The sequence below is a fragment of the Anas platyrhynchos genome, chromosome 6 (assembly GCF_047663525.1).
Source record: "Anas platyrhynchos isolate ZD024472 breed Pekin duck chromosome 6, IASCAAS_PekinDuck_T2T, whole genome shotgun sequence".
Lineage (NCBI taxonomy): Eukaryota > Metazoa > Chordata > Aves > Anseriformes > Anatidae > Anas > Anas platyrhynchos.
In genome coordinates, this window is record NC_092592.1 from 20,667,279 (window position 1) to 20,685,369 (window position 18,091).

Sequence of the window (18,091 nt, forward strand, 5' to 3'; positions counted from 1 at the left end):
TATTAAAATACCAAATTGATTGGTATGGGGACGTTAATTGTGAGTGATGTACAGTTGGAGGCTTGCTTGTTTGTTGCTGAACTTGCATGAGTTTTTTCTTTAAAGTAATTGTACCTAGCTTGTCTGCTGAGTGTTGTACAGTATATATTTGAAGTTTTTTCTTTTTCTTTTTTTTTAATTTACAGTCAGGAAAAACATTTCCTTCCCACTTGCTTTGAATCTCCTTATTGTAAGTTTAAAAAAAAAAAAAAGAAAAAAAAAAGACAGGTCAAGATAACGCTTATGAAATTTGTCTTTAGAAAATGATACACGAAAGCCAGTTTGTCCTGCAAGTAGATAATAAAATTTCCAGCTGCACCAGTCCTTTAATAACTCCTGTCATCTTTTAGATGACACGACTTGAACTTGTTCTACAGCACCTCTAAATACAACAAAGAATGGAAAATTTGTTACATGTTGTCTGTAATATAGTGGATTAAAGGTTGGGTCTTGTGATTTGATGGATTCTGAGGTGAAAGAGATAGAAATGGCATGTCATGGATGAGCGTTCAATCGAGTGTTTGTGTTTCCAACAGATACTTTTTGGGGAAAAAAGTTTGGGAGTGAATTGAAATCAATAAATTTATTAATACAGTGAGGAAGGATAAACCGTGATTGATATATATAAGTAAATCTTCTAGGGACAGTGAATGAGTACAGGTCATCACAAAATTGTAGAAAATAAGTGTTCCTTTTCAAGATGTTTTATCAGCTAGTCTTCGATATTGTGGGAAGTTGATGATAAATCAGCATTTGTATTGCATCATATACTGTATCCATGTGACTTGGAAATGCCATTTTAAGCATTGAAACAATTTGCTTTTCCTTTAGACTACTGATTATATTGGGACGTTCCTCAGTTAGTTTAGGGGGTGTGGATAGAAACGCTCTTCATCAGTTGAACTTCCTGAAATGAATGTGCTCTTTGCATCATGCAATCATGAAGTTAAAACTTGTCGGTTCAAGCTACTATTATTTGCCAGCGCATTGTGGAAGAAAGGTGTGCAGTTCCATGACAGCTGAGGAACAGGGCACGACATAACAACAAAATAAAACCCCAACGTGTCAGATGAGAGCTTGCACATACATGCAATGGAACTGAAGTTCAAAGTGATGCTGGCTTTAGCTGTCCTGTTAAAATCCATATTTTAGTTTAAAATAGTTTAACTTAGGTAAACTGTTTCTGTGATAGTGTACACGGATGTATTTTGCACTGTAATCACAATTACACAGTTGTCATGCTCAAGGGGCGCACTTGATTAATGCCTGGTAGTTGCATACGATAAATGGTTTGGTGATGGTGGTGGTACTCTGATTGTCTGTCTGTATGTAAGCACTTCAGAGGTTCTGATTTCCACTCTTGTCCTTGGTCTACTAATTTACTGTTCATATGTGGCTAGGAATCAGTTATGAACAGAGCAGCCTTTTTCTGAACATGTCTGCCTTCTTTCCTTGGTGCAGGAGTGTGAGTTTCTTGCATGACTGTTAGTAGTTCTTGACGTATTTGCATGCTATTTTGTTACTCAAGTGAGACTGGAGATTTCAGAACTATGCTGCTCACTTTTGGTTGAGTTTAACTTAGTTCTCAGGTGAAATTGATGGTTAAAATGTGTCTCTGTGCCCCTGTTACTTTTCAATAAATTGTCCTTTTTCTTGACACAGTGAAGAAGTCTCCCAGGTGGCTGTCAAATTAGATTCCATTTACCTCTTGACTGGCTGCTTAAATAATTCAGGTGGCAAATTATAAATGTGAGGTATTGTTGATGTAAATCAAAATGAGGTTGTCATCTTGATCATTGTGTACTGAAGGAGAATAGTCTATGAGGTCTAGGGGAGGGGCTTTATTCTAGAAAGAAAGTGTGGCGATGGTAGAATACGGTTGCTTATGTAAGCATCTTTAGTAACTGCACTTAGGAACTTGGACGTTCTTCAAAGCTGGATTAGACAGTTTATAGTGGCCTGTAATAGTTCTGTAATAACTAAGATGGCTGTCACAGCAGCATGGGAGGAGAGAGGTGTCATTCGCTGGTTTTCACATCAGTCTGAGGTTTTCCCATTTGTTGTTTAGAAATGCTTTATTTTCCTTTGTGTGCATGGCTCTTTGTTAAAACATTTGGGTTTTCAGAATCTGAAATGCAAATACATTCAGTCAGCCTGAAGATCTAACAAGCACTATAAAATGTCTGTGCTTCTCCTTTCTTACATACATTGTGCCTCAGTGTGAGATCACCTCAGACGTGAAGCAATCGCACTGATAGAGGGAGTGGGGAGAATACAGTCCTGGGAATATTTACCTAAGTGGTGGTGCTCATGGTGAACACAAAGGTGTAGGAAGTGTGTTTGCCCAATATGTTTGCCAAATATTTACTGGTCCATTAAAATATGTTATGGTCAACAGGAAAAGGCTATTTCAGTTGAAACAGGAGTGCTGTGATATTGTGGGAAAATTAGCTTTTGGTGGAGAGGTACAGCAATGGTTTAATGAAGGTAAAGTAACGCTGAATTGTGGACTGTTTTTCCAGAGTTGAGTGTGTTTCTCTTGATCTAATCAACACTCACTGTGTGAATGGAAGAACTTACACATCTACCCTGCTGTGTTGGCACTGCTAGCAGTCCTGAACCACAATCTTTTATATAGCGTGTAACTTCTTTGCTTGATGCAAGAGTATGAACACTTGCATCATGAAGACTTCTGTTTACTTAAGAACATAAGGGGAGAAATGTCCATGTTTTGTACATTTGGAGAAAAAAAAAAAGGTAATGTTTTCTTAGGGAAATGGTTTTGCCTCTTTCTCGGAATGTGGGAAACAGGAGAGGCAGAAATGAAAAGATTCAGACATTTTAAAAAGCAGTAGATCAACTAACAGAGTGGCTTAATGGTAATTTAATAAACGGGGAAAAAAACGTCTTGTTTTCTTTAAAGAAAAATAAATCGCTGAAGAAACATAGAATGAAATAACAGGGAGACCACAGTAGGCATCCAGGAATGCTTGCTTTAATGGCTGTTTGGTAACTGACTACTAAAGCTTGTGTCAGAGGCAACAACTTGAACTTTGCAAGCTGTTTTATGCCTTTCTCTTTTACTAACAATACACTAAAAGCCTCAAGGTGAAGTTCATTTTCTTTCAGCCACCTTTAAGCCTTACCATGTTGTTTCGGGTGGCGATTCTTAATGCTATTGGGTTTCGCAGCCCATTCTGGTACTTGTTCACATGCACCGGGCTCGTGTGCTGCAGCGGAAGGTCACACACTCGCTTTCACTCTGCAGGAACAGCAGGTGATGGTACCAGCTGTTCACATCCCCGTATTAGATGCCTGAATTTGAGCAGCTGTACAAGGCTGCTAATAAACTCTAAAATGTAATGCAGTTCATATTTTGCCCACATTTCACTCCATCCTACTCAGCACTGGCCATTAATTTTTAACATCTTTCAATACCACCCATAAGATGCTTATTTTCTTTCTTGTCATGCTGGTCTCCACTCCTCTTGTATGATGTGCCTGTTAGATCCTTGACAAGTATTCCAGTGTTACAGATTTGAAAAGCAAAGTGTACGAAAGCATGGTAGTGTATAGGATTTAGGGAATGCTGTCTCAGCCAAAAACCATATACAAATTTTCAAGTTTTAATGTAGTGAAAATAATTTAAGCTGTTCTAAAGGACATACTTGCCCTAGTACAATACTAGTTTTGGATAGAAACCTAGCTCTTTTTTCACTTGTTTGTTTTAGAAGAATGGGTCTGCCTTTTTTCTGAGGAACCTCTACTTGTGTTCGACTAGCTGCAGAGGTTTTATGTGAATCTGCTGTTAAAAGAGGGCTGCAAATATTTTTAATTCCACTTTGAGCAATAAAATTGGCTTGGCCATGAGTTTTGATATATCCACAGTTGATTTCAACTTGTGCTTTTTATTTAAAAAGCTTATTTGTGACCTGTTAGGACCCTCTGTTAAGCCAGTTAAATAAACCCTGGAAAGGTTGAAACTGCCTGTCTGTGCTTTCCAGAAGAGGGGAGGAGGGAGCCAAAGGAAGGATATTTACAGTTTAAAACCTTTTCAGCTCCTGTGTTCAGCCCTTCTTGCTGCATCACTGATTCAGCTCCCATCTTCTTCTCTGGAAGGCTCATAGTACCTGTAACTGAAAAGTACCTTGGCTCCACTGACTGACCAGCAATGTTAACAACAATGTTTTCCTGCTAGTAAGGTCCTTAGGGGTGGCTTTTTTTTTTCCCCCTCCATCACCATAGCTTCAAAAAATGCACTTTGGAGCTGAAGCCATACTGAGGGAGGCAGGAGCTGTGAAGAGGAGTTTTTAAAAACACAGAGGTGGAGAAAAGTTTGCTTGGTCCTTTGTTCAAAAGAATCTCAGGGAGCTTAATTCAGGAATTCGAGAGAGCCAAGATAGTTGCGTAAGAAGTAGTCTATAAAACTGAAAATAGAAGAAGCTTGCGGTACAGTTAGGGTTGGAAAGAGATGGGATGAGATGAGAAGTGTGTCACAGAATATAGGAATAATATAGCTGTTAAAGTGGTGACGGGGCTTAGCTCAGAGGAAACAAAGCTAGTGTTTAAGTAGAACCTATTTTTATTACTTCACAATTCAGCTTGTTTTAGCTGGTCAGCGTTTTTAAATTGAACTGTCTTGAGGTCTAGAACTGATCTTCTTTGCTTGATCTGTGGTTCTTTACTCCAACAAAGATTACAATTTTTTTTCCCCTGGATGATGAGCCGGTTCTCCCATGGCAGGTTAGAGCCCTAAGCTCCTTGTTTAGAAGCTAGCCTTTTCTCAGACAGCCTTACAATAAGCTTTCTAGACAACCAGTATTAATTGGGTGAAACAGCCAGTTATTTTTAACTGCATGCTTCAGATTTTTTTATTTTTTCTTTACTGTTCAGGTGTCTCTGTCAGCCATAAAGAAAGCAGTTGAAGTAAATAGCTGTATCAAATGAAGTACCTCTTGTCCCCACAACTGCTTCCAAAATAAACCGAGAATAATGCTTTACACATTTTGTCTCCTTCAACTCTAAAGGCGAGCAGCAGAGGAAGCATGGATTAACATGTAGTGATTTCTAGGAGCTGCTCTCCGCTCAGATTCCACTGTGCTTGGGCTGACTGACAGCGACATGTGGCTCAAGTGCATCTGGAAATATATCGCTGGCAAAATCTGCTTGGGTAAATATAGCAGGAACGGGTTGTCAGGGCAGGAGACAGATTGTTCTGGGAAAGGAAGTGTTGTCTGCCTTTCGTCTGAATAACAATTTCCTATATTTCTTAGACCTATCCCTTTCAGTATAGCAAAGGTGCAAGCAGGATCTGACACATTTGCTGCGTTCTGTTGTTGTATGTTTGTATGGTGGGAGTATTCCCCGAAATGGTATGATCGATAGGAGTAGCTGTAGAGAATTGATGCCAATATATCCTGCGGTGTTTAAATAGCAGTGGCACACGCTTTGTTCAGGTTTAAGCTCTTATTGAAAATAGGGCAGAGGAGAACTCACTGCGTGGACATCAAATGTGGGGGAAAAAAAACTCTAAAAAAAATCAAAAGATGATCATACAGAAGAATTCTGGCTTTTGCTTAGAAACACAGTCAGGTTTAGCCCACCTGGCTCCAGGGGGAAAAGAAAAAAACAAACAAAAACCTGAAAGCCCATTTTAAAATTCTTTTTTTTGTTGTTGTTGTTGGCATTTGCTATTTAGAAAACAAGCAGGGGTAGAAAATGCCAATTACAAGGCTTTCCTCCAGCAAAAGCTGGCTGGCAAAGGGATAAAGGCTCTCAAACCACCGTGGTACTGACCTAAGTCTCAAGGCAAATTGAATTGTTTGTGAAGAAACTCGAGAAAAACAACAACAAAACCCATCCTCCAGAGACATCTGCAATAGCTGATACTGCTGTTTCCCTCTCCATAAAGCATGGAATAACTTCATGTGTACCGCTCAAAGGGTGTTTTCTGTACAGTGGGCAGTTTTTCCCTCTGCTCGCTCGAGGAGGTATGGGAGCCGGCCCCCTGCCCACTGTGTGCTGTAGCTGCCCGAGGTCGCCGCTCGCCCTGCAGCCTGTGCCGAGGGGTCGCGTGCTGCTCCCGCTCTGCTGCCCCGTGCTGCAGCTCTGCCTGGGGTGGGGTTAGCAGCCGACAGGTGCACGGCATACCACGCAAATGTGGAGGCAGAGAATTCGCGTCCAAGGGCATTGGGGGTAAATAACTGCCCTTACACAAAGTGGTAGATGAATGCCAGCGTTTTCCTTGAGCAGATGAGTCTCTTCTCAATTCTGTCCCGCAAACCTCCATGTAATAAGCTTAGAAGTCTTTTTCTTCAGAATTGCCAAACTGATGGTGGAATCTTCTGTGACATATAGGAAATATTAATTAATTTGCTGGAGGATGCAGTTGAATTAGCCTAGAGGCTATCCAAAACTTTCTCTAGTTAAAAGCAGGAGGGTAGAATATGAAATTCTGTGCTTTAAATTTTTTGGATAAACCCTGTGTGGCTAAATAAAAAACTGTTCTGTCCATGTACAGACTTCTTCAAAAATATTTGCAAGCCATCAGGATTGTTTTATTATTTATTCTGATTGTGCTAGGTCCAAACATTGTGCTCCTTGTCTTGAATTCGGCAGGGATAAAAATCTCACCATTTCTCAGTCACAGAGGAGCCTTGCCACTTGTTATTTTATTTACTAGCTGTGTTACATAGCACACCCGACTTGTCTGTAGGCCATTTGCAGCGTAAACCTCAACAGAAGGAAGAGTGTCTGAATAGTGCATTTAAAAAGAAAAGTCTGTGCTGACCTTCCCCACACACATACCTTGCCTGGCTCTCCCTGGAATAAAACTGAAAGGGCTGAACTTGATGTGGTTGCAGGTGAAATTTTGTGTCACAAGATCCCTGTGTTGACTGCTCATCTGGTACTAGTAAACAGTTGTTTGCTTTTCTGTGCATCAGCTGTTAGTATGTACTACAATTAACTGCTTTTTAATCATGCATCTAACACAACAGAAATCAAACATATCACAGAGTCAGAAGATTATATTTGCTCCTGTGTTCACTAGCGTTTAGTAAAAGGATGTTCCTTTCCCCGACATTTGTATTTTATTTTAAAATTACAAGAGCTCTGCTGTGAGCTAAAGGCAAGAAGCTGAGGTTGTCCACAGCGTGTTAAATGAATCGCACACAGTGATACTGGAAAGAATTGCAGTTACTGAGATATTAAAGAAATCTAGAAGGATGAAAAAAAAAAAAAGATTATTTGTTAATGGCTTTGAAATTGTGAAATATTACACGTAGAGTATTAAATATAAAATGTGGAGTATTATTGGGAGACAAACAGGAATGAGGCTAGGTTGAATATGCATAAGGAAGGGGGTATCCTATTTTAAACTTCTCATAAACCGTGTTTCCGAACATGAAGAGGTATGAAAAGAAAGCCTAAATATTTGTAGTCTAAGAAAGGTAGTCCATTTTCTTCATATCATTAATGAGCAGGCTGACTGGATGTCTTTAAAGCAATAGAAAATGTGCAAATACCGCGTTGCTTATTTTTAATCGTTACGTATCTCTTGCGTGGAGTGCTCTGCAACATTAAGTGAACCAGATGTGGGTTAGAAATTGAAGCTGGAGGAACAACAGTAAGAGAATTTGTGATAGATGAAATTGGAAGGAAAGGATAGATATACATTCAGTAAAAAGTTAAAAACAGAAGAATTCTCAGTTGACAATTCTGGAACGATTAATAGAAGTCTTTGAATCTGCTGCTTTGAGGAAAGTGAGAAGGAATAGTTATAACTGTTCTAGAGGAACTACTTTTCCTGCAGGGATTTCTTCTAGGACCACTGTTCCACAGTAAAAATGGCTTTGCTCTGAATGTGTCCACATGATGATTTATTCAGGCTGGCTGTAGAAGTACATGTAACTCTGATCTAGCTGTGTTGATGGGTGTTGTCACGTAAATAGGAAGCATTTAATCTCTGTAAGTATAACTATTTTGCATTCTGCAACAGTCACTTGCAACTGTCTAGGTAATACTGAAAGCTTATATGGCATTTGAACCTCATTTACTGTCAGTAAATGCTGAATTATTTGCCTGTTCTGATAATATCAGTTGTTTAATTTTATGAGAGACAGAAATTTCATTTGAAATCTCTAGAATGCTTTGCTGTTTTAGTTGCTAATTCTGGGACAGGAATGCAGGTAAGCTTATGAATGGAGCAAACAGGGACATGTAGGTAAATAGAATCTAAGTGGGAACATAGATACTTTTTTTTTTTTTTTTTTAACCTTTTTCTTCCTCTTGAACACCTTCTGGGTGCTGATTTGCAGGGGAACAAGGGTGATGCTTGCCTTTGTGAAATACTTCAGTGTCTGTTATTTTCTGAGCTGAAATTCCACTTCATGAAAATCACCTGAAGCATTAATTTATCTTAGTTTTTGTGCCCACAAATTCAAATTACTCATAACTTTATTGGCTATGACAACATGTTGTAAAATATTTATGCTGCATCTTTATTCTTGGTTTTGAGAGAAGAATAGATTTTGGTAAGCAATAGAAGAAGCGGTGAAAGCAAGGCAAAACTTGTGACATGGACATAAGCCTCTGGAGCATACCCAGTGCGTGCATAGCTTAAGTTCTATGCTGCAAAAGCTGCCTGAATTTGTTGTAGTGTACAAACAGTACTTAGGGGCAAATGCCCTAAATGCCACAGAAACTTCTTGCAAAAAGAGCATGCTTTTCTAAAAAATAAATAAATAAATTATAAAAAAATGTTCAGCTTTGTTTTCCATGACTTTTGTTCCTTTTTTCTCTCTTGCCATTACTTTGTGTAATGCATTTTTGTCTGTTCCCATGTAAGCTCATTAAGACCATAACGTTTCTGTGTCAAATTTACAACTCCTATAACTTCAATAGGAAAACCCCTGTGTTTGTCTGACAGTTCTTCTCGCTTCTCGATTTTTATGTCCCTCTGCACAGTCAGCACCGAGTTTTGTTGGGCTTAATATAAAGGGGCTTAGAAAGGCAGGTGCCTCTGGATTTGAATTTATGACTTCCAGACATGGAGTGTCATGTGTGCCTTTTTTTTCCCTCTGTCCTCTTCTGTAATGCTCTCTAGTCTGTAATAGGTTGAGTTGTAACATTCATTTAACCATTCCTCACATTCCCTGCTTTGAAAGCTTATCAGGACTGCTTTTGATTTAGTTATCTGGAACAAAAAAAGCCGTTTATGAAGGTTGGAATGGAGCTCTGGAGCAATAATATATTGGAGATCAGATTCAGGTCCCTGTTGTATTATTCCTAGGGATTTATTTGCCTGTGTACACACAGGAGCAGAGTGGTGTATGGAAGGCTTGCAGGAATGCAAATTGGACACATTTTGTTGGGACCTGTAGGGGATTTTCACTGCTTCATAATTTTTCAAAGGTTTGTTATACATCAGGCTGCCACTGCCTCTTCTTTAAACCTTTAAATCCCCCCTCTTTTTCCTGTTATAAAGGTCAGATTTTTTGACAACTGTGTGCAGGAACAAGATTTGTTAAATCCCTTCATTTTTATTCATACAAATATCGGCGTTTAGTGAGCAAGAGTCACCCCAGGATTCGGAGGCACACAAAGCTCAGTAGGAGCCTCCTGAACCTAAATTCAATTCAGCAACGCATCTCTTCGAGACTAAACCTGCCATCTGAATATTAACCCCTGACTATGTTGGTTGGGGACAGCACCGAATGCACACATGATTGAACTTCTATCTTTGTGTTGTTGACCAGGCTGCCTGCACAGGGCAGCTGCGGAGCTGCCTTCTCTGTCTTGCCTGGCTGCTTCCTGGGTGTGAGGCTCGAGCTGTGCCGTATCTGGACATCGCAGTTACTCATGTAGCACTAGTCCCTAATGGTGAGGCAGCAAAATGCTTCATTTTGAGCCTTTCCTGTTCTGATCAAGTCATTGAAGTAAAGGAGTCCCCGCTGTTAAATCTTGATGAAGCTCTTTTTAGTTTGCTTTTATATGTTTTTATGCAGCTCAGCTTTGAAAAAGCTATGTGATGTGCTGCTGATCTTTGGGATGTGATTAAAGGTTTGACTGAAATGGGTAGCCCCTTTTTTCAGGGCTGACTGGCAGTGATTTGCTCTCCTGACAGCCAAGACTTAGTCACAGGCATCATTCAGTTTATAGCAAGCTGTGAAGTCCCCATCCTTGCCTGCCTTTCAGTGTGGGTGAAGGAAGAAGGTTGATGAGAGGGAAGCTCCTTTCCTTGCTCGAGATACCTTCTGTTAAGTACGGAAGTTGAGAGATGAGATCTGGCAAGTCACGCTGTGCTCTTTAATACTGTAATCCATTTGTTGAGCAAAACACTGCTGGCAGGGTAAAGTTTTTGTTGTGTGACTATCCGTAACAAAATTGTGTCTGCATCGGGGTAGTGGTTGAGGTTGTGCCTTTCTCTTATCTGCTGGACTTCTTGATGGGGCGGCTGTGGAAAAGCTTTACGTATGCTGTGTTGAAGTCTGCTGTAGGCATTGATAATTTTAGAGGGAGATGGAGCAGACAGCTGCAGAGGCTGGGCCAGGCAGAAATTGAGGGCTTGTTTTATCACAGCAGGTTTCTCCAAAGGTAGCCTGTTTGCTACTCGAGCTTACCTATACTGGTTGTGTCTATACAAAGCCATGCTAGTTATGAAGAACTGTGTTCCCTGACAATTGTCACTGCATTTATATAGACTTAAGATACAGATTTAGATGTCTTGGAGTCATTCTACTTGAGTAACATATTTTGAGTAGTTTTATGTACAGAACCGTTTTGTTAACTTCTAGCATGCGAAGTTGTGCCAGTACAACATATCCGCTCAGAGTGCAAATGCGCAGTACGCTCAGGACCTTGCCCGGGATTACAAGTTCCCTGTCGGTTTCCTTCCATCACAGCTGGCAGTACAGCGTGGATGTACATCGGCTGGGTAGGTACAGGCTTAGCTGGTTGCCTCCTGCAAAGTTTCTAGCCTCATGGTGAGAGTGGCAGACAGTTTTGGAGCCCCAAGGACTGATGCCTGAGGCCGTGCTTGCCTGCTCCTGCTTAGAAAATGTCTTGATTTGGACTGGCCTTAAAGCCAGAATACAGTTTAATTCTTGAGTGTGGTGTTGTGAAACAGAAGGGTGATGGTCCAAAGTTGAAGGTAGTTTTAGTATGCTGTCTGCTAGCCATGTGAGGTCCTCTTGAAGGCTGGCTAATGAAGAACTATCGTGGCAACCACTTAACTAATGTGCTGTTCATCTCCTCTCTGCAAATAGCTTTTTGCTACGAAGTGGAAAAAATGGTGGGCAAGGATGTATTAAGCTTAACAACAGCAAAAGGAAGTTTGTAACTGTGTTTAGTAACCGTGCTGCTCTGTTTATACTACTCAGGCTTGGGGTGGGGAAAGCCTGGGATGGGGTCCATATCCTCCAGGATGAGGAGGGCTGGGTATGGGAGCTGAAGAAAAGGACATAGTCTGCTTTCTCAAAATAACAAGACAGCTAACACCACCTTGGAAAAAGACCTGCACTGTGGAGGAAGCGTGTTCAAACAGCATTGCTAGAATAGCTGAATGGGCTGTAATGGAATCTGTTGAAGATTAACCTTGGTGCTTTATAGGCGAGCCAGGCCCTCTGAAGGGTTTGACCTGAGTAGCAATTTTAAACGTAAGGTCGTGGTTAATCAGTCAGAACGAGTGGGAAGGGAAGTGAAATGCATAAAGCTGGTCCTTCTTGGTGGTTGCATTAAAAGACTTCGGTATCTCATAGGCTTTTCTTTTGTCTTTTCCATGATAAGTGTGTTCCACTCAACTTTCTGGAGCCTTAGGAAACTGGTGAGGAATGGTGTTTGGTGGGCATTAAGGTAACAGCTACCTAAAAAGGCATGGATAAAATTAAACCAAAATGAGAAGTAATTGCCTTTTGTGTAGATAACTCGGCCTGTAGAGTCCTGATTGCACTGATAATAAAGGCCAGATGTGACCAGAGATAAGCCACGTAAGAGAAAAAAATTTACATGGTTAATGAGCTGTCTGGAAACATAAAGGATTAATTTATTAGAAAGTAGGATGCAATTTATTTTGAGAGGTATGTGTTTATCTCTTTTGAGTAACTTTTGTCTCTTGTCTTTCTTGAAAAACACTTGGAATGATGCCCCCACCCATAGCCCCTTGAAATGGTGGGGACGGTTTCCTTGGTGTTTGAGTAGGACTGGAAGCTGATGGCACAAGTCTGGCCTGACTCGTCTCCAGCTTCATCCTGGTTGCTTCTTTTACCTATTTGGATAGTACGTAGCAAAGGACGTGCTGTCATTTTCTCTTCCCTTTTGAGATTTCAATCAAATCGGTACACCTCTTCTGTTACTAATACTACATGTCTATAAAGATGAGTGTATCATGCAGTCAGTGTGTAAATTGCTGCTTGAAGGGTGATGTTCCAGAATTCACGGACTGGTAAGTGACCAGGTGTAGAAAGGATAGTAGTGAATTTTCTTTTAAGCCACCCATGTAATGCTGAAGGCCACGTTTTTAAAGTTGTTTTTTTTTTTTTTTTTTTCTCTCCTCTAGTTTGGGCTCTTCAATGTCTCAAAATTTTATTTCTAGACATAAATCAAGTGGTTGGAATGATACTAGAATTCCTGCAGCTGCTCATGTTACCAGAAACAGCGACAAATGCACAATTCTTCTGCCCCTGTGAGCTTTGAAACAGCTTGTGGCTGAGAGCAGAGAGGTAGTCTTTGGGGATGAGATGTTGTTATCTGTGTAACCCAGAGTAGAAGGAGCTAGTTTCTGCAAGTTTCCATGGGACTTGGGGTAAATTGCAGTGATTAATAGAAGTCCTTACAATGAGCTGCCTTGGAGTAGCTGGTTAGGAGCAGTAAATCTGGCCAGTTAATGGCACTTTAAACAGGGAATGACAGGTTTGGCTTACGCCTGGTGTGAAGGAGGGTGCAACTGTTGTCCTGCTTCAACAGCTTTCAACAATATGCTGGGTGCACGGAGGGTCCCAGACAAATGTCATTAATCAGGTTGGGGTCTCCGAAGTGCTGACAGAAGCATTGTGTAGGATACAAAACCAGCTTTTGAGCCGCAGACGCCGTAGTGCGGGGTTGATTTTGACCAGTAGGGTTTGCAAGCAGCCTACAGGCAGTTGCTTGACAATTGGTCTGCCTATGGGTTTTTGGTGGTCACATAAATCAGGATGGTGGTAATCCGTATTGTTGGTGATGAGGCACTGGTGGAGCAGGGTCTGTCTTCTTCAGGAGCACGCTAGCTTTAGCACACTAGCGTTGGCTACTCCTGTGTGGTAGGAAGGAGACGTGTGCTGCGTTGTGGTAGCAGGGCAGTGCAACCCCAGTGCTGGACGGCACTTGCATTTCAGCTGCTGTTATTTATAGCGAACAAAAATTGCAGCGTTTGGGGAGGGTAATGATTTATAGGGTAACCAAACCTGACTTCATCTTCTTGTCTTTGCTCACATTGAGAGTCTTCTCTCACAACTTTTAGTTTAGTCCTATAGTCCTAGGATGGTGGGTGGTATGGTTGAGCAGTCAGTATTTTGAATAGTCAGCGTGGGGTCTATTGGGCAGATTATTTGGTGACAGGATTATTTTTTTTTTTGCCTTGATATGATAGAGTTAGACTTGGTGGTAAGGAGAAGCACTTAACAGGCTACCTGGAGAATTACTATTTTTACAGAAGAGGAACGGTTTACTCTTTAAAATTCAGCATTTAAATTTTTGAAGTTTATATGTGAGCCACCTTAGGGGGGGGTAAGGGAGGGACTTGCTTTTCTTTATTGGAGAATCTGGTTTAGAGCTTGAAATGTGAGAGCAGTTTGTGTCAGAGAAGTGCTTATTTTATAATTCTACCATTGCAAATAAAAATTGTCTGATCTACCAGTGCTGTCTTCAACCAGAAATAATTACAGCATTTCAGCTTTATCTGGGCAAATACTAGCTTTGGTTCCCTACTTAAGAACAGGTTTTAAACAGGAATGTAGGATTAATTTCTTTTTGCAAGAAATTCAGTATATCCTCTGTGAATGTGTGAGATATCGAGTATTGGAATGGATTTCTGAGAATTTCTCAGTAAGCTTCTTTACGCTGAAATTAATTAAAAATGGAGATGTAGGGGTCTTGTCTTGAGCTGAGTGGGTTTTAATAGTAGATGGCTTTTTTTTTTTTTTTCCAAACCTGGGAGCAGGGAACCTAGGTGGCCTAGGTAAAAATGGCAAAAATAAGTTCTAATAAAGAAGTTGTCCTGTGTAAGTGACCAGAAGCTTCTGCAGCCCAGCGTGAGCACTGTTAAAACAGTGCAAGTAATCTTTGCTCTTCCAGTGCCCCTAGCATCTGTGAAGAAATTTCATGTTGCTCTAAAGGACCTTGGATATATCCACTAACAGGATATTTAGATGAATTGACCTAACTGTCCTCACTAGCTCTTGTTTGTTTATATTTCCATTGCAGAACGCTTCTTCATGCATCTGTGTTAGAAGAGAATGCGGTAGAGCTGTTCTCCCCTCTGTTCCTGTTAATGGCCACATCGGCTTAGTGCACAAGTGTATGCTGTTGTGATGTGATTGCTGTATGTGACGCTGATCTGTTGGATTAGTTGTCATATCAAGTCGTGTCCTAAGCATTTACATAATAGAAAAGTCATGCTTTTTTAGTCTTTCTGGATATTTTTGTTTTCGAGTACAGTGATGGCTTTGGTGTTCCATGTGCTGTCCAGTAATTCCACACCTTAATCATGATTATGTTGGTGTTTGTGCATTTAGAGTTTTTTTAGAGAAAATTTTGAAAGAAAGAATAAATAATTCTGTAATGTTTCCTGCAATGCTAAAGACAGAATTATAGAAATCTTTAAGATACACTTTTTGTCCTGCTTATGGTAATGTTGTTGGATACAAATTAGGTTTACAATGTCTCAGCATATTATTAATATTTGAGAAAGTGTTAAAGAAGCACAATCAAAAATCAAAAGCCTTCCATTTTACTTAATGAAAGGTTTTATTGAGGGTTTTGGTAATCAAACAGAACAGTCCCTCACACATTGAAATAAATACTCATACTGAAGTGTACCCTGCTTTAACTGAAGATCCATTGTTTTTAAAACTGAGTCTTCATGTAGATGAACTATAAATCATCTTTTATTGTGTCTTAAATGTCACATGTGAAACATATAGGCAGAAGACACCAACGTTTGTAATGCATTGACAGATACAGGGTTGAAAAACACAATGTGTAACTGGTTGAAACTCATTAGTTAGTTATTAGACTTCTGTAAAAATTTTGTAACATTGTAATATAGCAAATTGCTCTGCTCTTAGCTCTGCCTCTAATTAACCTTTTCTAACCCGGGAAACTATAGTGTAATCGACTTTTGTATACTCTTAGCCTTCAGGAAGAGCCAATAGCTCAGCCATGTGATGTGCTGAATGGAATGTGGCAAATAGCTGATGGGTCGCTCCGAGGGGCACTGGGTATGGGCCCCGTGCCTCCAAAAATTAGACAGTCCTATTAAAACAGTCATGCGTTAAATAACACATCACCAGGTCCCTTTGTGTTTCTTTATTCTCATCAGGTGTCGGAAGCCATTAGGATCAAAGTTTTCCTTTTCAGTTAGATAATAGGCATTATGCAGTGGAGGAGAGGGAGGAGAGGCTGAGGCCAGCAGTCCTGCTGCTGATTAAGGGTGCCTTCCTAATTTCATTTTTTGCTAGGCAGGACTTGGTGATTTGCTGATGTGCAGCCTGCAGATACTAGTATTAAGTTTTTATTCTAGACTCGTAAATGTCAATGAGTTGTTTTCTAGCGCTGGACATGTCTTGGTAGGCAGACTAAGTAACTGAAGGGTAAAGTGTGAGATGAAGGACGATATGTAAGAGTAAAGATGAGTAGGTACTTTTGTCCCCAAATTAGAATTCTACAGGTGTTGTTTTTTCCATCCTTCCTTTAGTTTTTAAAGATTATTGGTAAATTAGATGTTCAAATGCAAGTCATGCAGAGGGTACTACAATAATGTGTTTGTTTATGCATGAAAATACCCAGTTTTCTGTTATCTTTGCACTATTGTTGTATTGTGGGCAAGTAATTCCCCCCACTCCAACTCCCTTCTGTAAGCAATCACTTCACTCCCAGCTAAAAATTTGTGTATACTTTAAATGGTAATTTGTTTTAAGGGAGGAGATGAATTTAAAGCACAGCAGCTTTTCTGCATAACACCACGTATAGATTACCTTTCTCCTGTTTATCATAGTCCATTTTGAAAGTTAGTATTGAATAATAATGTGTAAACAAACCTCTAATGAAGGTCTCATTCTTATTCATTAGGCTGTATCCCTTCCCCTCTCCCTTAGAGAGGAGGTGATGGAGGAGCTATTGGGGGATAGTCAAGTTTCTACATTAACGCGTTCTTCTGATGTCTGTTTTGTTTGTGAGGAGGGCTGAATGTCTCCTTCCTGAATATACAGAGGAATTTAACCAGCATTAGGAGATGGATGTTCTTATATTTATTTTCTATATATATAAGCAGTTCTGTTTCTCAATCCTTACGTATTATTGTTCAGACATTTGGGCATAGCTGTTGCTCGTCCTATGGTTCATCATGGCAGATCTTCCTAGCCTGATGGAGCAGAGTAATTGGGGAACAATCTGCCTGTTTTCTGTTACTTGGAGGTAGATGTGGATTAGATTAACGCACGTGGACTGGGTGGGGGAATTACCCCCAAGTTGTCACTGAATATGTCCAACAGTGATTGCAATGAAAAGAGTTTGCAGGAATCCAGTGACTAATTAAGCCTGACTGATTAAATTGAAGACTGATCTACTGAGTTAATGTATTTATTTTATAATGTTATTAGTACTTTGGTAGTTCTCAGAGACTCCAACTATGGTTATGCCAGTTGCCTTTAAGTGCAGAGCGTGCATAAGTGTTTTGGTTAAAATAAAAACGCTGTACAGCAAGATGAAGGAAGTTACCACTGCCACTTAACACATGGGGAATAGACAGACATGTACAACCTTCTCCTGGCTCCTTAGGAAGTCTTGTACGCACTCCAAGGAATCTTACCCTTGTTTCTTATGGATCTAATTCAGTGTCAAACTGCAATGGTAACTTTGTGTGTGTAGCATGTTGAAGTAAACTGAAATGAAAAGGGATTTCTGTACTGACAGTTTTTGCTTTTCTATTCCATTATACGTTTTCACTTTGGCAGCAAGAGCTAAGAATAAGCAATGAAAATAAACTTCAGATGGAGGTGCTGCTTCTCCACTCTGTCTTTTCACTGAGACTGTGATTTATTTATTTATTTAGAGAAAGAAACTGGAAGACAGTTCTTCCTTCCAGTGGCATCACGTCTTTATGGCAGCATGGATTTGCAGTCAGTCACTTCTATACTAATTTTTTTCTGCCATAAAGAACAAAAGTTATTCTGTATTATACTGTGATGGACTGTACTGCACTGATTTTTTCTGAGCCTTTTGGACTGATGAACATGATTTGTTGGCACAGCTCTGTGAATGTGTGGTGCTACAGAAGCAAGCGTCAAAGGAGGTGAACTCTAAGCAGGTGGATAGAGAAGTAATGGTTCTGTCATCGACTGTCTTTGGAGATGTGAATGGTGGAAATTTGTTTGTTACTAACAGGTTTGTGGCATCATCCCTTTTTAGTGGTTAGTTTTGTGCACGTTGATCAAAGAAAGAAATGAAGTTGTTCCCAGGGCTGGAAGATGCAGACTGGACTCTGCAACAGCTGTGGCTTCTGGAGTCATTTCCTGCTGCCAGGCTCATGCTCTGGATTAGAAGATGACAGCAGTGGGCAAACTTGACTCATGAGCTAAAAAAAATCTAAGGTCATCCTGGCATAGGCTTTTTGCACTTGTGGTGGGAAGAAAGGTTTTGTGGAGCTTTGACATTATTACTGATAAACTTAGTACTGGCTGGACCCATTTTATTGAGGCCATGTTTCTTGTTTTGAAGTGATTGGTGTGAGCTACAAATAGCACGGGGTAATACTTTCTGGTCTCAGTGCTGCCTTGGGACTAGGGACTCACTAAGGGGA

The 18,091-nt window shown here is 40.3% G+C and overlaps 1 protein-coding gene across 6 annotated transcripts in view; it reads left to right on the forward strand.

Moving 5' to 3' along the window:
• The window catches only part of GBF1 (golgi brefeldin A resistant guanine nucleotide exchange factor 1), a 102,239-nt gene that overhangs the window by 12,953 nt on the left and 71,195 nt on the right, over window positions 1-18,091 (forward strand). The window contains exon 1 of one of the 6 annotated variants that reach the window (XM_038181163.2): window positions 10,864-10,975. The exons of the other annotated variants lie outside the window; for them this stretch is intronic. Coding sequence (XP_038037091.1) covers window positions 10,879-10,975 — 97 coding nt within the window. The 5' untranslated portion in view covers window positions 10,864-10,878. Of the gene's footprint in view, window positions 1-10,863; window positions 10,976-18,091 lie in introns of those variants that run through there. 6 annotated transcript variants of the gene reach the window in all.